Below are 20,985 nucleotides of genomic sequence, written 5' to 3' on the forward strand. Positions count from 1 at the left end.
ATCATGGTTTGATAATTTTGTGAGATCAAGAGGCATGCACTTGTCATTATGAAGAAGACTACTTGCCTTGGTTCAAGCTGGGTTTTCTAGAATGAAATATACAATAAACAAAGCCCTGAGAAGAATTGTGCACAAGAATTCAGACTATGTTTTAGAATAAAACCAGTGCATACCAAAGCACTGCAAATCATAAATATGAACCTTGATAATTTCTACAATACTGTAAAAGTGGAAATTTTTGCAAATTTGGTGCAATAAGAATCTCACGCGAGTACATAAACATGCAATTTTTTTCTTCTTTTTTTTTGTACTCGTTGTATGCAACACAATTTCATGTTTTGATTCTGCCAAATTCTTCTTACCTGGCTGAGCGCGAAAAACTTCTCACGCAAAAATTTCCCCTTTTACAGTATCAAATATTATACTACACTCCACACACCCAAATGCAAACAAACACATATTTATATACATAATATACTTTAAATATACACAGAGATAGATATACATACATATATGCATACATAAATACACACTGTATCAAACTTAGTTCCTGCTAATCAGTGTTTGCTGTAGTTACATAATGTGACAAAGGAAATATTAAATATTTCATATCATTGAAAGGATAAATATCATTTCAGACTGGAATAAATCAGACATTGCAGATTAACAATAAATCTCTCCCAACATCACACGCATCAAAAATCAAGAAAATTAAATTGATGCGAAGGACCAAGATGTCAAAATTAAACTTGGGCTCCATCTCTATTTGGGTTTGAAAAAACTGTGCAAGGTGCTGGTGCCCGGTCCCGAATTATCTGTGCCGGGTCTCGCCTTCTTTGTGTTGTTCTTGGAACCGGGCGGTCTACCTCTTTTCTTCCCGATCCTGATCGGTGGTCCAGGCCTGGGCTTGGAATCGGTTGCACCAGCGGATGCAGATCTCCCTGCGGGTGTCCTGACACCGGCTCTCTCGCTCTCTTGCAGTTCCAGGGCTACGTGATAGTCCACATGCTCGGGGTAGTCCCACACGGGGACTATCTCGTGGCACTTTTCACACCGGATCTCATCTTCCGTTGGTTGAGTGCGTTCCGCAGCTGTCCTGGTCTTAGAGGCTGCAGGGCCGCCATCCTCCTGAATTTGGAAACTCGCACTGTCTTGCTTGCTGTTCAGATCAGTTGAACTTTCGTCTGAGTAAGCTTCTGAAATATCCCATTGCCTGTGATGACCGCTGGCAGCATTTTTATTATTATTTCCCGAATATTTCCCTCCAACCACAAAGTCGTCATCACTTGATAAGTCCATGGGTTCTGGGGGTTCGTGATATCTCGTTTCGATTTCATCTACTCCAGCACGGTTAGCCTCTGTTAGACCCCCCTGGGGATTTGACAGGGCATCTGTAGTTGCAACCTTGCTGATATCCTGGGAAACACAATTTCCATGTCTCGTGCTCTCCTTACGAGCCTTCTCCCTTTCTTGCTTCTGCTTGAATCTGGCGAAAAATGACTTCCCTTTAACGGGTTCATCGTCATGAGATACCTTGTCTCCCGATGTGACGTTTTTACCGCAAAGACTGTTGGCTTGCACCGTGTCCCCACTCACCCTGCTCTTATCCATATTCAAATCTGACACATTGTTTGCCACGCCAAGACGCTCCTTACTTTCTCCATCATTGCTCTTCATATTGCCATCCTTAGAATTGAGTTTTGTTTTGGTGTCACTGCTATCAATCCCTTGACCTGTTCTTGGCGAGAAGAATGTCTTAATGCTACCTCGCCTTGGGCTTGCAGGCTTCCTTCCCTGCAATGTTTCCCCGGCTGCATCCCTGGGAATCTCCGTTTCCGCCTCCCTGTCTTCTGGCTTGGGCTGGGTTAGGAACCTTTCGATGGAGCTCCGTTTCCTTGATGATGCCTTGGACGCGGTTCCCTTTGGTTCTTCTGGCTGATCACTTGACCCGCTTGGGACGGCTTTAAGGAAAGTGTCAATGGATGCGGGTGCAGATTTTGAGCCGCGCAGGTCAATAAACTTTGATGCTGAGATCCCCAGGCATATAATGGCAGGTGACCTAAAATGTATTAAAAGACAAGAAAGGAAAATCACATACTGCCAATTGTTCACTGCAAACACAGAATATATCACAGCATGGTGTTTGTCACAAATTTTGCAACCGACAACACAGAAACAACAACATGCACAATTTTTGTCAGATGTTAGTTTCTGTATTGAACCACTCATCTGCAAAAGTACAAAATACAGCAAAGTTAACTGTAATTGACTCATATTATGTAACAGATTTTACTACTGTGGTAACATGAGCTGAAATGTTGAAACTTTTAGCAACATGGGGCAATAATGCAGTTCAAGCAGTAAACTTCTCCCAAGCACAATCACTAGTTTAACAGTGATAATTCTACACTCAATTATGTGCCAAAACTTCAGTTGTTAGCAGTGCAAAATGAGTGCAAAATGAGAATTATAGGGTTGAAAGCAGATGAGCTGACGTTTCACTATGAAATATGTATTCGAAGACTTTGGATATTTGAGTCCAATTCAGCAATACCACATAAATTGATCAGACAACAAAATTTCACAAGTGTCTTTAATTCTTCTGTAGCTAATTTCTTAGTACCATACTTTTCGGACATTATTCTTTCAAGAGCCCCCGAGGAAGAGGTCCCCCCCCCCCCCCACCACACACACACATAAACACACCCACACTCACCATGCAGCCTGATGATTACCCGCCTGGTTGAGGTTCTGAATGACCATGAAGCAGTCTCTAGCAATGGCCTCACTGCTGATGTGGCAGATGGCGCATGAGCGACTAGCGGAAGTGGGAGGAGTGCCTGCCTGCCGCACATAAACTGCCAGGTGTTTGGCTCTGCGGTCATTCTGAAAGGGCAATGTTATTGAATTGGAGTTTTAAAGAAACACAACTTGAAATACATTAAATCAACATTCTGCAAATTCAATCATGCCTTAGTAATACAGTGCAACCATACCCTCAGTTATGTTTCTGTTTCATTTTTTTTTTTCTTTTAAACTGCGGATTTTGAATGTCAATGACCTTGAAACTTGCAACAGCTTTAAAGAGCTGGCGCTCTTCACAATCTGTGTCTAAAGGTTTGCTTTTTGGCAAAACTCTGGTGTTTCTATGTGTGTGCAAGGGTGTGTGTCTGTCAGTCTGCCTTTCTGTATTTTTTGACAAAAAAAAAATGCAGCCTTTGCATTTACACAAGGTGTGAAGTTGAATTGTATTCAAAAGACACTGGTACTTCTGATTGTAATTTGGGAAACTATCAGGATAGAGGAAATATGGTTCCCTGTCTATACTTACCAGTTCTTCTTCTCTTTGTAATCTATGTTCCACTTCTTCAGCAAGCGATCTCAACCAGTGCTTGACCTATTGGTGGATTGAAAGTAAAAAGAAACCTTACATGAGAAGCTATGCACATCTCTTCATTATCTTCTTTTTCTTTCCTTTCTTTCCTCAAACAAGTTGAAAACACAGAAATTGTTCATAAAAAAACCCACCATGACACTTTCCAAAGAAAAGATATGCCGAAGTTTTCGCAAACATAATTTTTGTCTTTCCTATGTTTATAGCCACGCTTCTCAACCGGTGGGTCATGAATCTCTCGCAGGTGGGCCGCAATGTCAGCCAAAAATAAGATTAAAAAAATATATATATATATTGGATCTAACTGGGCCTAAAAAAAATTGCAAGAGTCAACGTGGGCCTTGAAAAATTTGAAGGAGCTAAAGCGGGCCTTGAAAAAATTTGTAGGAGCCAAAGTGGGTCCTGAAAAAAAAAAAAAAAAATGTAGGAGACATATTTATGGCAATGTAAGAATGACTGCCTGTGGCTCACTTTGTCTTTGGTGTCGAGGGCATTTTTGCCGGTGAAGTTCTTGCTGCAACCCGTAGACTTTGGCAGCTGCCGGGGTCTGACAGGCTCATCATCAACGCCTCTGCATATACCAAACAGCCAGGAACTAAATTGGGAGGGGGGAAAACATGAATACTAATTATTGTAATTAGCAGCACCATCATGCAGCACAAAGATTTTGCGCAGTACTTCAACACTCTATTCCTTTTGACCACCCTGTGGATACATCACATTGAACTCTTTAGGTTCAGGATTGGATCCTTTGAATGGCCCTCTACATGTCTTTGACTTAGGCATCAGCATAGGTAATGCAGGTAATGCATGCAATTTAGGTAATGCAGGTAATTCAGATAATTCCACTTTTTGAAGGTCTAAAAGGAGTTTGCATCTCATAAATAGTTGAAATGACAGAGTGTGCGATGTTACAAAACCTTGAGATTACACATTTTGCTCCCACAGGAGTCAATCAATTGTTATTTGAGATAGATAAGCTCCTTAGTATGTAGCATGTAAGCACCTTCTTCATCCGTCTTGATGAGTACCGAATCAAGGAAAACACTGCAACTCATCCTATATCTAGTATACATATATGACATGGTATGTCAGAATAAACTTGGGGAACTGAAAAATCAAAATCAATGCTGGACACTGTCAATGATTTAATAAACTCCCAAATGGAAAAAAAAAAAAGAAGCTTCTAACTTATAATGGTCTATCTATGCTCCCTTCATTCATGTAATCATTGGATGACCACATTACAGAATATAGAAGCAAAATGATATGTAGAAATAAGTACTCTGACTTGTGAGGTCAACAAATTAATTAATTAATCAAGTCAAATAATATAAGCCTCACATCCCCAAGCAACCCATTTGACAAATGCATTGCATTCTTCTTCTTTTTTTATGCAGTGATAAGAAATGAAATGATGACAAAATGTCAATGTCAAAGCCACACCATACCTTGTGCTGTCTCAATATCTAAATGGCAAAATTGATGGCACAAACGAGCTGGAATGCAGGAAAACAGTGTATCACAAACCTAAGCTAAAACGGAAGAAGTAGTCTTCTTTCATCCTTCCTTACCCTGTTTTTTCTCCATATCTCATCTGCAATTGCTTCTCTGTGTACCGCAAAAGGTCACCCATGTACTCCACGCCAAGATCCTCCGACAATGAGTGGCCAAGTTTCCCTCCGAGATTACGACTGCAGGACAAAATTTCATCACAGCCACATTACGGGTAATCAATCACATAATGTGCAAAATGAAAAATTCACACCCTGAAAAAAAAAAACAACAACTATGTACTCTTGTACATCTTTCTTCCATTTAAACGAAAATGGATGAAAGAATAGACTTGCTAACAAACAGTTTCACTTTTTTTTTCACATTTTCTTGATAAAGGTTACTCCTGACAACCAGAAGCATGCCAAAATCTTGTTGAACAATTATAAAAACTGGATGCAGAGCATCGCAACATATTTTGTGATCACAAGTCGACTGAAATCTTTCTGCTACCAGATTCTGGAATGGGTAAAAGAGCATGAATATTTTGAATACCATGGTAAACTAAGGGCAGCAGAGCATGAAGTACATCCTGTAGGTTACAAAAATGGAAACAAATACAACAAGACTCACAATTTTCTGACAGGAACTGTTTTGAACACTCCCTCTAGAGCGGCTGGTGGTAGAACTGACTGCCGGTTGGGTTTGTGGAATCCACAAGCAATCTTTGCAAGCATCTAGACGGAGAATCAAACATAAAGTATTTGTAAACTTCACAATATCAGTGCATGACTTACGGTAGTAAAAATCAAGGAAAATCACGACCACCAATATGCTGAAGGAGTCGCTAAACGAGGAAATATCACTTCAGAGCCTATTTCCTCATGAAGTTTTAGGGTCATTAGCCATTTTCACTGGGGTTTGTAATGCTACATATAATATGTCATTTTCTTGCAGGGTGCTTACTTTTATCAGGAGTAAATTGTTCATAGACTTGGGGTGCACATGGTAGGGGATTTTCTTTTAGGCTAAAGCCAATTTTATTGTTGTGTTATGGGAATATAAAGTAAACTCCAGTGGTCAATCCCTTTAAATATACAAAAGCATCATCAGACTTGCTCTTCAGTCGTATGAAACAATCTGAAGTAAAGACAGCTGCACTACAATGCAAAACTTGTTTACAAGACAAAAGAACAAACCCCCCCCCAAAAAAAAAAAAAAAACACAAAAAAACAAGGAAGCACACACACAAATAAAATCAAACAACATGGCAGTCACATTTATTGTGATTTCTAAACAACATTATTAAACATCTTCTACTGATGCTACACGTTGTGATATGAAGGTTTGTGTAGATAGAATTATACAAACCACACCTCTGTTGAGTCCTTACTGCATCTAAACTGTCCCAAACATACCTTGTTGTGGGAGATGCCAGCTGAGCAGTGGAATCCTGTCTCCTTGACAACAGCTGTTCTCATCTCCTCTGCTATCATGGCGCCAACAGCCAGCTTTTTCATCTCAACATCATCCGTTTGCAGCCAAGTCTCAAGCCCTCTTCTTCTTACATCTGCACATGATATCCAAAAAAATCCTTTTTCTTTTATCATGTCACTCTGCTTAGACATTCCCCCAACACATGAACAGGAAAATAATGCAAAAAACAAACAAACATACAAATACAAATTTGAGCACAATTCACAGCCTTTTCCATCTTACAACACACACAAATGAACATTCACTGGTAATCTCTCTGCGTGTGACTAGTGACTTCATGTACCCTCAAACCAAGCTTTGATCAATTTCAGGATCAATGCGTAAATATCGATCAAAATTTCAACACCAATGTTCTCAGAAAGATGACCCTACAGATGTGCGCATTATTTCCATTTCTGCAACTGCTCGTCCATGCAAAAAAAAACATAAACAAAAAATTCAACCAAATAAAGCTGAAAAAAAGATGATGAAATAATGCCTAAATTTTTAATGTGTAACAAACTTTTGCCAAATCAATATTTCAAAATGAACAGAATCATGTGTAATACATTGTAACACCAGAAAACAAGATGCTTGTCCTTGTCATACCAACTTCAGACCTAAAAAGAATGGCACACATCTAGAAATCTCCTGTTGCCTATATGATTTGTTGGTACGACAGCAGCATCGCTCTGGAAGTGGACATCTGCCTCACCTTCAATGTCGACTCCATCTTCAGCAGTGTCGTGGCCTTTGATAAATGTCTGAGGGAGACTGGATGCCTCGATGCCCCGACCTTCCCCCATGCATGATAGCCTCTCCTGCACCTCCTCCGTGACATCCACGTAGGCCTCGTCCACGCTAGCCCTCTCCACGCTCTTGCTGTACTTGCACAGGACCGTGATCACTTCTGCCCCTGCTTCACGGTACCTGCAGAATAAAAAAAAAGTGGTGGGTAGGAAGGGGGTGGGTGATGATAATACCTGTATATTAAGGTACAGCGTGTGCGCGTGTGACAGCTTACAGAGTTTTTTTTTTAAAAGAGGATGCAAACATGCCCATCCACAGAAATTTAAACAGCTAACAAATCAGGATGGAGCAGGACAGTCACTGTTATGAACTCTCCATGCTGTAAGCCCTATCGTCCAGAATTGAAAGCTCACAGCTATTATGTCAGTCAAGGAACAATTTGGTTTCTTCCTTCCACTATGAGTACTCCATCAAATATTTGGCTCTACTTCCTTACACCTCTAACTCAGCAAAAAATTTTCACTCATTCTGATGTTCGTGTAGGCTCTCCTTGACTGGCAACCGTTTCTGATTAGCTGTTGCTAAATCTTCACTGAATCTACATTTTCAACAACTTTGGCATTAGATAAGGCATCACACAGAGACTATTCTCTAGGTTTTGATCTAGGTCTGCTATCAAAAGTCAGTACATGTATTTCATCATTTACTCTTGTCCAACTCACAGGCACCTAATTCCTGTAAAAGGCTTCTTTAATACATACATGTAATCTCATTTTCTTATCAATTGCAAACACAGCGACTCAAAAGTGTAGTATACTTCAATCTATTCTGCAATATTATATCATTAAGAAATATTTTTGTATCATCACAAATAATCACTGGTGATAAACTGTAATTCTTTCAGTCAGCTGCTTAACAGAGAGATGGAGAAATTATAGCAAGAAGAAAAGAATCAAGAATGCTATTTGTCAATTTGATATCTGCAGTTATGTGTAGGCATCATGCAAAACTCACCTAGTCAAGTCTGCTTTCCCTCTACTCTCTGGCACCTTTACCAGCTGGATGTCGGGACACTTTTGACGCGCCTCATCCCCGCGCATCTGACGGGTCACACCAAATTTCCGTGCCTCGTAACTCACTGCAATAATCCTGTCACAAGGAGCAAACTTACAGTAGACATCACTAACGTTAAATACATTCAACATTTCAGAGAAACCTTACACTAAACCTCATTAATCACTTTGTCTGACACACACATGGCACACATATCCCCGCGCATCTGACGGGTCACACCAAATTTCCGCGCCTCGTAACTCACTGCAATAATCCTGTCACAAGGAGCAAACTTTAATACAGTAGACATCACTAACGTTAAATACATTCAACATTTCAGAGAAACCTTACACTAAACCTCATTAATCACTTTGTCTGACACACACACGGCACACATATTAAAGAATTCAGCATTCGCTACACACAGTGTAGTCTATTTGTGTTTTCTTCTTTTTTTTCTACCTGTTAACACTAGACCCCCTAACAGTTACACTGCTACAGTATAAATGTTGCTAATGTCATGTGAGTGCTCAATTAATATGCCTTTAACATTAGCTCCTCAGATCTACCCCCCCCCCCAAAAAAAGAAGAAGAAAGAAAACCAAAAGCATCATATTGAAACAGAAAGGCTAGTAAGAGAACTCTGAACTAGAAGTCTGAATTATATCAACCGTAGATCTATTTTCTAGACTATAACACCAAGGTATTAACATACAGTCAATAGTGTAGTAAAAACAATAAATAAGGCAAAATCGTGAAATCGGCCCCACCGCAGTGTGCGTGCACCCGTGCGTTTAATCCAAGCAAGTTTAGGTTAGGGATAGGGTTAGGTTAGGGCTGTATTTATTGTTAAATTTGCCATTGAATTAGTCGAGGGACATTAGGCCTTAGGAAGTCCTTCCGAGAATAAAATGTTGAAGAACAGAAAAAATGGGAGAAAGGGAGGAGGAAAGATGCTATGCTGTGGGAATCGGCCCCGCCACTGTATCAATCTCGCGGAAACGCCGTTTGGTGGGGCCGCATCGTGGAAGAAAGCCCCACCGCCGTGCTTATCTACCGATGAACGCCACATGACATGGTGGGGATGAATTCACGAGTATAAACAGGCGAGTAGTATTACTGATTAGTACGGACACGTCGACACACAGTCTTGGCAGTGGTGGGGCCTAGATTCTATTTCACGAGTAGGCCTAGGCCTAAATTTATGCCAAATAAATTCATAACGGGGATCTATCTAAAGTAACGTTAGATGTCTAACGTTACGAGTAAATTTACTGTGTCTGTAGCCCGACCAGACGCTGTTAGTACGCTGTTGCTACGTACAGCGACTGGGCTGTGTATAGTTACTGTGTCTGTAGCACTACAATTATTTTAGACCCTACACGTCACGTCTAACGTTAGCTAGACTAGATCTAGTCTAGTTACTAAACAATAATCTGATAATGTTGGCGATTGAAATTGACGACACCAACTTCAACGCGTGGGACTATACCATTCTTGGATCTTAATTTGGATGTAAATATAAGTTCTCACCCTCCACCTTTCCAGGCATTATACTGGACAACTGCGGAAGGCTTTCCTTTGATGTGAGGATTATGTCGCTGCTCAACCTGTACGTAAAAGCAATCCATGTCAATCAGGATCACTACTCGAGGTTCTCGAGCCATCTTTCGACGTTTCGTAACTTCGATCTTGATTGAAATTGCCCGCCGCCCGCCGCGCGCTCCTAGTGATCCTTGTGTTCATAGCGCGCGCTGGTTCATCGTAAGTGTAGCCGCCGGTCGCATCAATGCGAATGCAATGGGCATTTACAAGCAGCCTCACCCCCGGGCGCCACGAGAGGGACGTGCCCAACCGAACCTCGAAAATAGCATCCACAACAACTGATGTACTAGTATATCGCTTTAAATTATTGTGGAGTTTTTGCTGTGTATTTTTAAAGTCAAAATTAAGTACGTACGTAGTGCGTGATGCAAAGGTACTCCTTATTTAGACCGTTATTGGTTTCTTCAACTTTCTCAGCTGCTGTTTCTGCTATGCACTCATTTATTCATACTGTATCATTAATTAAGACATTTGTAATCTATGTTCTATTTGTTGTAGAGACATGACGTACTACATGTAGTACCACATTAAACTTCAGTTGCAATTGCTGATATTGTCAGCTTTCCGCTCGTTTCTTCTTTCTTCTTGATTTTGCTGTTTTATGTTGCTCTTTGATGATAGGGCCTCTACTTAGGTCCGCCTTTGCTATGCTTGCACACACACACACACACACACACATACATCCACACCTGCAAACATACCCACATATGATAATCAAGCAGACATGCATAATTTATTTGCATACAAATATATGACTATGTATGTATACTGTGTATGTATGTACTAGTATGTATGCATGTATGTATGTATGTATCTCTCTCTCTCTCCCTCTCTCTCTCACTCCACTTTTCTACATAGTTCAAAAAGTAAGCTGTAAGCTGTAAAATGAGACATTAATTTTGCCATCCTATCCCATTCAAAAAGTGACTGAAATGCGAGTTCGGAGGTGCAGTTTCATAGCAAAGGGAGAAATGTAGATTAAAGAGTATATAACTTGAGCATGCTGTGCAGAAGCATCAATGAAACTGTATTCTATTTCCTAGTGAGGGCACGCCTGTATAAAAATGAATGAATGAATGAATGAATGAATGAATGAATGAATGAATGAATGAATGAATGAATGAATGAATGAATGAATGAATGAATGAATGAATTCATTAATACAAATTGTTTTAAAAAAATCAGTTTTGTTTCAGGCTGCCATGTTTTGACAGTACACATATATAGCTGGAAAAAAGATCAGTCAACCCTAATGACATATCTTGGTCCATCACAGTGAATCCCAATCTGTCACTGGTCACTTTATATCTGCACATACACCGTATACCATAATATAAATATACATAACAGTACCCTGTATAATATACTTTGTTCATGAAATAAAAATACAGTATATGTATGCATATCAAAATGCTCTTGTTGAAATGTATGACATAGCTGCTTTGCAAAGCTATGAGAATTTTAACATTTCTGTTTCCTCTCAGCATTTATAAGATAAAAAAAACGTTAAAGTTTTTTAAAAATGCTCTCATTCCTCATGAAAGAGATATTGAAAAAAAAAAGAAAGAAAGAAAGAAAAAGGAAGGCACTTCAAGGTTTCTGGACAAACTATTCCAAATCGACTTCCTGGCCTGAACCACTGTACTGTACATGCTGATATTTTGGCCTACTGATATTTTTGTGAATGGCAGATGATCAGACATTTTTTTTTTGAGTTGTTAATTTTGCACTTTGTGGTCTTCTCATTATCATGATATTGTAACAGCAAATACTACTACTACTAATAATCATCATCATCATCATCATCATCATTATTATTATCATCAAAAAATATCACACATGATGGATGTTCAGAAGAGAGTGTGACATCTCAAACATACTGTTTTGTTAAGCAAAGTAAAGCTATGTTAAATTGCCACAGCGGTACTGCTAGTAAGTGTACGTAGACTATGCCAGGGACTGTTATCAATAATTATGTCTATGGCATTGGGGCTCTATTACTGTATATACTGGCAGTAATAGCTACTTGATACTACAATGCTAGTGTGCTGGCCTGTGACAGCGCATGCTGTGCATATTTTTGTTTTCCTTTTTGTCAATTTTTTTTTTTATTTTGCAATTGAGAGCCTACACGTATTTGCCAAATTTGAGGTGAAAACTTCAGCAAAGGCAAATACATATATCACTATTACTCTATTACTGAGGACAGTCTAAATGCAAAATATAGATACATTGTACACAGTACATAAACATTTGCTTTTATGGCACTCCTGACTGCACAATTTATTGTCTGACGGGTATTGTGGATTTCAAGCTATGTATATACATTACTATGTACAACTACAGTACATGTATGCATGGCGACAACGCGACACAAGGTGACGGTGTAACCCTTTCTGTGCCTATTGGTAAATGCTTTGCATCACAGAAGTTACCACATGCTGAAAGTGGACAAATGTAAAGACACTGCCACACCTCAAACAAATCCTCAAAGCTACCAGTGATGATTGGAAGATGCTGGGAGAATCACTAGATGATGAAAATCTCTCTCACATTAGCAAAACGGAAATTAAAAAACAAAAAATGTTTTAAGACATCAAAAGAGATAGAGTGACATCTATGGCCTTCTACACTGCACGCAATTCTGCCATGTACAAGCAGTACTTCTGACTTGGTACATATGTTTATCATTACTACAATAAATACAGTTTCAAATATGATTTCATCCTTGATCTTGAACAGAGAAAATGAAGCACAAATGATATGACTTGAAAAAAATTCTACCTAATAGTTAATGATGTAAAGTTGCTTTTTTTTTTCTTTTACTTCTTTTCAAATAAAACAACTATGAATGGAATAATTCTACGAATAAAAGGATAAGAAATTCTCAAAAGTAATCGTCACCAAAAAAAAATGTGAAAGAAAAGACGATTGCGCTATCATCAGCGTACATCTGTCTCACAAATGAAATGTGGCATCTCATATCTACACTTTCTATCCCTTCCCTAATTGCAAACAGAAAATAATCTGGAATATCTGTATACAAGTCCAACATGGAACACTGGATAGACTATACTGATACTTCTTTCTTACTACGAGTGTTATCTGCAGTGCATACAATGCATTGACTAAGCCTGTACATATCTACATTCTCTACTTGCTCATAAAAAATAATGCCATACATCTGATGTCTTTAAAACTAGAAAAAATATAGTTCATACCAAACATCTTTCTTGGTATTGCATGTACTTCAAAATCCTCACAAATTGAGCTCTTTCATTTCCCTTAATTGCATAAGATAGTGCATTTATATTTGTAAAAATGATCACCAAACATTTGATTCTGCAGATGTTATCATGATTAACACTCTGATTTTCCTCAACTTGAAATCATTGCATAAAGTCTTTTCTTCATCACTTACAAATGTACCAAGAAAAAAAGGCTCACAAAACAGGCAAATATTTTTCTTCCTGTGCCCTCCAAGAATCTCAGCGCACAAGGTCTGATCTTCATTGCTGATAAAATAAGTTGGCATTAAAACAAATTACATGATCCTATAATCCTTTACATGTAAAGAAAATGAATACTTCATTAGTGAAGTAAATATACTATGATATGTACAAAAATTTACAACTGTTCACCTTCCAGCATCAAAAGGAACCCTGCAATAGACAAAGTAGCCCAAGAGAAAATTAAGACAGATGATCATGGGGTTCTGCACACATTACAGTATGTGAAGAAATCCCCAGAGGTTGAGCTTCTGACCACAGCAAGAACAAATATATTGTCATATTGTTCTCCAGAACTCTGGCTGCAAAAGCGTGAACAAAGCCCTGTCACGTATTACATGGTACTGCCTTGTAATACTATGTACAAAAAGCACTCTGCAAATGAATATCACAATAATGGAGGCTTACAGCGTCCCCGCTGTCTTCACGGCAATGCTAGGATACGGAAATAATCAAGCAAGCACATGATATCATACATACACCACATAAAGCAGCCTTGGGACAGTCATTGTTGGCCCCCGTTTTACCTCCATTGTAGACAATAGTGTACAAAATCACTGCATATCATACCTGTCCGTACAATGGATTTTGTTGGGAAAATCATAGACACTGGACTCCTCTTCAATTGCTTTAAAAAAAAAACACACACAAAAAAACCACAAAAAAACATGTGCCAGAACACAACGAGCAGCAACTTGTGGCAGTCCATAAGGTAAATCTTTGCCATCATTGTTCTTCCATACTTTGACACAGCAGCACTACAGTGCAAGAAAGTCGTCTCAGCATATTTCAAAGAGTGATGCATCAACATGTGCATCACAAGCATCCCCGATACGTCAGCAGCATCCAGAATTAGGAGCAAAGCATTCTACAAAGCAATGTCTTCTTTGCAGAGGGAGTGCAATGTAGCTCTTTGTTCAGATCAGCCGCAGACAGGTACATGCACACGTACATTGTGTCCCTATTGGTCCATACATATTTTTTTTTTCCCAGAAGACTTCTATATCACTCCACGGTGAGTTCAAACATTTCGATGTCATCAAACTCAGTGCTCATCTTCAGGGCCCAGGCTTCCTCCTCCTTTTGCTGGTATGGAGAAAAAATTAAAATAAATGGCTATCAACAAGATGACATCATAGAGTGCATCGAACTACAGCTACAATTTGAACAATTAAAGGGGCATTCCATTTTCACAACTTCACATTTTGTAGTACATAAATCGATAGCTCCATGTATAGATTTGTGGAATTTATTGTGGTCCTTGAGCAGAGAGACAATACACTGAAATATCTTAAACAAATTACACTGAGCAGAGTAGATAACATAGGAGCCTCATATATTCCAGAAATGTAGCAGTGTAATTCCATTACAATACCACATGCTCAATAAGTTCACATGTGTAAAATGTATTCATGCCTTCTTCTTTTGTTCTGCTTCCTTGAGCCCCAACTCATGCATCATCCTTGTTCAATGCAATTTGTTATAAAGTTTGAAAGCATTCTTATTCCTCATCCCAACCACTATAAATATTGAAACTCTGTACCCAGTATGATCAATTTATAGTTGTTCACATGTAAAAGTCTGAAAATCATCCGGAGGTCTCCTTTATAATAAACAAGGTTGCTACTTATTCTAATAGTGGCCCTATGCATGCAAACCCACATAAAAGGCATCATAAACTTACCTTTCATCACAACAAATCTCTAAAAGCTTTTCTTTCAATGTCATGTAAAATCATTAAGGGCATAAAGTTTAAAATATGAGGGTATGATATGAAGGTTAATGATATGAGTCCCGCTACAACTAAAGGATCCTAAAGTCGCTGACGGGCGAGCCAAGCATGGCCCAGAAAAAATGCTATTTTCTAGCCTTTCCTTTGATCATTTAACTTCGAAATTTCGGCAGATGATAGAAGATACATAAGACTACAAAATTATGTAAAATCAGAAATCCGAACGTTTTGACAGATTTTGGTGTTCTGACTTCAAACTTGATTTTCTCAGCTCACCCGTCAGCGACTTTAGGATCCTTTTGTTGTAGCGGGTCACATATGGATACATGGTAAAGTGGTTTATGTGTTTACCTGTGTCAAAAACAACAAGATTTCATTCGACTTTGCATAGAAATGTTGCACAGCACTTCAGTGCAGATATTCCTACTGTAAACCCAAATTTCCAACAGATTCCATGATCAAGACCCATGGATTATTTGTGTAGCAGAGTGGAAGAACTTTACAAAGACTGATACAGTAGGTTGACCTGAAGTACATACCTTCTTTTTCTGTGGTTTCCTCTTTTTTGAAGCTTTCTTCGGAGGACCTTCCTCATCGTCCTTTGGCACGAGGCCGGTCAAATCGATGTCCAGTCTCCTCTTCTGACTGACCCTCGATGACTGCATTGAGGCTGACGTGGAGGCGACGGAAGAATACATGGTGGACATCGACGATCTTGTGTCGTGATCAGGAGAGGGCGGCTCAGGGGATGGCGATAACCGGAGGACCAGGTCTGGTGAAGGTGATGGCGATGGTGACCGGTCCTCAATATCCAGCCGAGTCTTTGACGCAAACGTTTCACCCTTTTCGGCGGGGAAAGAAGGGGAGTCTGGTAGGACAGGGGAGAAGGGCAAGGCTGGCTGGGGAGAGAGGAGACCCTCAAAGCCAAAGCATGAGTCATTGGCGTCCGACTTGCTGTCTGCTATTCCCGACAATGGGGTAGAGCTGTCTGAGCCATTGGGATTCGGAAACAGGTGCATCATTTCCGGCGAGGTGAGGAGCGCGGCGGTATTGGCAGGGATCGCAGGCTGGCCGACAGAATCCAGGCTGGCGGTGTCCCTTTTCAACTTACGGTGTCCACGCACCTTGACATCTTTCTGACAGTGGGGTGCTGGACTGCACTGAAGGGAATCTTGCGCCAATGCTTTCTGACATCTTTTCAGAAGTGCTGCTTTTTGAAGTTTCCCTGAATACAGGAGAAAATTTTGGTGAAACAAACAATACAGTGTGTGCATTACACATCACATAAAGCATTTTCTTGCATATCACAATTCATGTGGGGAAATTTCATTTTTCTTGCTGTGATTCATCATGATTTTCTTTCCCTTCTAATGTCACTGTTCTCTGTGATACCGCCATTGTGCACCGATTTGCTGAAAAATCTGAAGAATTAAGCTGACAACATTTCAAACTGCAAGTCTAGACCTCTTCTGAAATCTAAGCAACACATACACAACACAATGTTATGAACCAAAGCTTTTCTTAAAGGCATAATTTACCATTTGCAGATGAAATAAAAACCCAGCATTAATGCTTCAAAATAGCTCCAAAATGTGAGTTTGGGATAGAAACAACCAATGTAAAAATTTGAATAAGTATAATCAATGTTTAGTATTGTTAAATACACAAAATATGGACAATGGTTATAATAAAAATGTTTCCAGACTAAACTGTCTACCGTTACGGTTCACTGAGAAAAATAGTGATATCTCCTTATATTAAGGTTCTACTGCAAAATTCTTCTATGGTAGGATGTTTTGTGATACAACTGACCTACACATATGCATTAAATGTGATATTTTGAACATTTTTTAAATCACTGCTCCCAAAGGTAAACAGGCACTTTAAGAAGGAAGCTGGTAGAAAAACAGATGAAAAAAAAAAAAAAAACAAATGAGAGAGAAAAAAAAACATGAGATCAAATGCTGGAGCAACTTTACATGGCAGCTTACCTCTACTGCTGCTCTTCTCTTTCTTGTTGCTGCTTGGGTGTGCAGAGAGGACAGATCTTGAGTCAGCTACCTTGCTGAGGTGGGGTTGGGTCTGGCAGTCCATGTCACTACCAGCTGACGTCGCATCAAACTCACTGGTCTCAAAGTCTGCATCATAGCCATCGCAACCCTACATGCAATGAAATGTAAGTTTATTAGATCATTCCCTGAAAGTATCTCAATCCATCCCCAATGAAAACAAACAATTACCAAATACAACTTCATATCCTTGATTCATTTTCAAGGCTATGCTCTATGTTTTTTGCTATAAGATATTTGCACACAGTTAACACTTTCAATATGAAATTTTAAAAGCGAAAATACCATTTGTAAAGTACAAAAGTGACCCATCAACAGTTGAAGGGAAATCTAGACTCCAAATCTGACATTCTAGATTGTCATCTTTTGAATGCCGAGACAGAAGCAATTCAGTATAGCATCACACAAGCGTTTCTTTTTTCTTTTTTTAAACACAACTAAAAAGATTACATGATCTCTCTGCCTCAGACGGGTAACGGTCATTTCAGTTTTGTTTTTTGTTTTTTTCTGAGTAAACATATCAACAAAACAATTGGACTTACATGTCTCTTGAAATTCTCCTTCTGCTCATGTTGCTCCACCTCAGTATCTGTGCTTGATTTCTGCCAGGACAAATGCCACAAAATAAATCCAGTTGAGAACAGTAATACAGACCTTTGTAATGAAAGCATGAAACACTGTCCAATTCTTCTTGCAAAATAAAAAACAAAAGAAAACCATACCCCCCCCCCCAAAAAAAAAAAAAAAAAAAAAAAAAAAAACTCGTACATATCTTATCAAAAAACTTCTTCCATGCACATACATTGCATTTGTGAGTCAAATTATATACACTACAATATACCTGGTAATGTATACCAGAACTTAAAAAAAAAGAAAAAAAAAGGTAAACTTGTCTCCTTTAACCCTCCCTGTACCACTGAGTCAAATGCACACACATTTCACTCACAAACAACGGACCTATGGTCATGGACAGGAAATGAATATGGCACACAGAGAGTCAACAAACTTGAACATTGGGAGTGCACGTAAGCATGTGAATAGAACTCTGGTTCATACATGCAGTGTGTCTGAGTCTGACTCACCACCAGTCTCTTCTTGGCAAGCTTGTCTGTGATATCACTGAGCTGCTTCAGTGATTTCTGACTCGTACAGGAAGGATGGGAATCCATATCTTCTGAAGAAACATCTGCATCAGTGGGGGGAGGTATAACAATGAAAATTAAGAAACAACACTTCAAAGGCAATCACTGAAAATAAAAGAGTCCTAGAGTACATGTACAATGTATAGGGCCTACAGAGACAGGATTAGGGTTGGGGTTGAAGTTTGGGTTTTACTATGTGATAAAGTCTAAGTCACATAAAGTATGTAGCCCCCCCCCCCCCCCCCTTTGGTCGGGCTACACTTGTACTGATGCAGCAAGTGGGTCCACAAATCATGTCATCTCTCTCCATCACATAAGTCATTGATCATGCTATCAACAATTGGCTATAGACTAACTTATACTAATACTAATAGTAATACTAAGTCATGCAATCGTTAATTAGTAAAATAGTATTTGGGCCAAATTTACACTGTGTTAGCAAGTACCGTACTAACGTTAAACCAAAACCTAAACTACCCAAAAGAATCTAAAGACAGCAGATCAGATCGATCCCCTGTATACCACCAGTCCGGCATCCACATTCTTATAGCTGAGGCTGAGCTAACCGCACCAGCGACCCCAACATGTTCTTGTCGGGGTCACAGGGCAACCCTATCGTTTTTTTGTGTATCTCCTGATATGGCTTTTTCTTTGTACCAGGGTGACCACAGACCAAAATACAGGGTTTTATACTAAAATTTGTAACCGTAATGTTAGATAAGATACTTACAATCATTAGTGAGGGGATCAATCTACAATATGATCTGCTATAAGAGCCCAGCACAGTGAAAGATTTTATCAGTCTTTCAGTCCTTAAGCACTTCCTTTTGTTGAACTGGTTACACGACGCATGCGTGAACAGCCCAGTTGTTGTCAATCATGCACTTAGCATGCATATGGACTGACAGAAAGTATGGATAAAACGTAGCACACATTATTAATATTATACCCGTATACGTACGTATGGAAAAAACATGTAGGGTGTTGAATATTCTTTTGTAATTCTTACTAAAATGGCGTATTGGTTGAGAATGGGTATCCCGCAGACTGTCTCAAAGATGATGACAGTTGAACTTGTTTTTGGAGGTAATAGTAATAAATTACTAGAAAATACATTCAAAACCATATGCTACAGAAAGACTACTAGACGTCTAATAATACACTGTATATGCGGCGTTTGGTCACATTTGAACGATGAATGATCGAAAGAGTTGCAAGCGTCGCAATGCATTGCAACAAACTGCACGCAAGTCATGTCGGGGCGCTGTTACGACTGGTTACAGCGCCCCAGCCCCAGGGTTTAACCCTTGGGGGCTCCTTGACCTTTAACGTTAGTTGTTGTAGTGTTCTATGTAAAATTAGATTCTAACTCAGTAACTGTGTTAGTGTTACCATTATAGAATCTACCGTGGGTTCGGGCTGGTCGCAGTTTACCCGGGGAAAGCTGCGGCTGAGCATGCATGCATTTTAATTTTAATCACTTTAATGACCATATCAAAGCATGTGTGCCGGGGCCACCACCAGCCTAGCCCGACCAGGCGCCGTGCACAGGCAGGGCTGGCTGTGTAACGTTAACAGTGAGTTAGATCTTTTCTTGACTTTAGTTACCACCACTTACCACACCAGCCATGCTAGCCAGTCTGATTTTGCTAAGTAGGTAACCTAATGATTGATTAGATCTATGTTTTCATAATTTGATAATACCACACACACGTCACGGTTTCACTATGCACTAATCCATCGGAAGGCCTGACCGCTTTTTAAGAGTAAGACAAAACTATAAACCATACTAACGGCATACCTAGTTAATGGGACCGACTGATAGTCATCTTTTGAACTTCAACCCTGCTACTGCTAGGCCCTATAACCATGCTAACGTTAGCGTTAGAAGTTTATTTACAGTGTGCTTATCTTGCAGATAACTTGAAAAAAGGAGAGTCTCACCTTTACTGCGGCTTTGTCTCCCACGTCCTTTCCCTCTCTGTCGTCTTTTCGTTGGCATAATTATAGTTTGTTAGTGGGTTTTTGTCAGAACTTCAGGCTGCTGAACGGTGAGGACCAGACTGCGCCGTGTGTACGTTACATATACACGTACACAATGCACGATCGAGTAGACGGGGCCAGGGACCGGGAGTAGACTACCATACAGTATGCGAAACCCAATCAAACCGAACCGCCTTTCACCAATGTCTATTTTTGATTGGTCGTTGAGGGCGTTGCTTCTGGGGCTTCTGATTGGGGGTTCGCGAGAGCGGCTGGAATTTCAGTAGCACATCGAGGGGGCGAATATTCTTCTAAAGTTTTTCTTCTTCTTCTCCTGCAGTTATTTCACGACTGAAAAACTCGTACGCAGCAGCTAGTGACTATGTTTGTTTGTTTGTTTGTTTGTTTGTTTTTGCACTGAAAGAATTCTGAAAGTATGGCTCTTTATAGTATATACATGCTGGGATTTGCATCTGAAAAATCGTCCACTGCCGTATATTGTTCGTCATCTCGACATCAACGATTATAAACGTAAGATTAAAAAGTTGGCCTACAAACTGGGTAGAAACACATATCTTCAATTAATTAATTTTCAATACACACAAGTAACGATTAACAACTTCCACTTTGGGAAAGTTGATTTTCCTTGAGGTCTAGAGAGACCTAAAAGTGGTTGTTAGCCCATGATGCTTTGACTATGATTTCATGTCAATTTCAAATATTTTACACCATGATCATTTTGCGTCGCTTCTTAAAGAATTTATTTACATTTGAAATG

At 39.5% G+C, this 20,985-nt stretch overlaps 2 protein-coding genes across 2 annotated transcripts; both read right to left on the reverse strand.

Annotated features, from left to right (window-relative positions):
• Positions 1-762: 762 nt before the first annotated feature.
• Positions 763-9,834, reverse strand: LOC140237814 (DNA polymerase eta-like). Its single transcript, XM_072317779.1, has 10 exons — positions 9,701-9,834; positions 8,129-8,263; positions 7,080-7,294; positions 6,307-6,458; positions 5,522-5,625; positions 4,969-5,088; positions 3,866-3,989; positions 3,332-3,397; positions 2,717-2,886; positions 763-2,059 (listed from the first exon to the last, which is right to left on the reverse strand). Exons 1-10 carry the CDS (start codon positions 9,832-9,834, stop codon positions 763-765), a joined length of 2,517 nt encoding a protein of 838 aa, XP_072173880.1.
• Positions 9,835-12,024: 2,190 nt separating this feature from the next.
• LOC140230824 (uncharacterized) lies at positions 12,025-20,297 on the reverse strand. Its single transcript, XM_072310969.1, has 6 exons — positions 20,169-20,297; positions 18,165-18,268; positions 17,625-17,684; positions 17,005-17,173; positions 15,553-16,238; positions 12,025-14,367 (listed from the first exon to the last, which is right to left on the reverse strand). Exons 1-6 carry the CDS (start codon positions 20,224-20,226, stop codon positions 14,287-14,289), a joined length of 1,158 nt encoding a protein of 385 aa, XP_072167070.1. The 5' UTR covers positions 20,227-20,297; the 3' UTR covers positions 12,025-14,286.
• Positions 20,298-20,985: the final 688 nt, after the last annotated feature.

Source organism: Diadema setosum, chromosome 1, assembly GCF_964275005.1.
Source record: "Diadema setosum chromosome 1, eeDiaSeto1, whole genome shotgun sequence".
Classification (NCBI taxonomy): domain Eukaryota; kingdom Metazoa; phylum Echinodermata; class Echinoidea; order Diadematoida; family Diadematidae; genus Diadema; species Diadema setosum.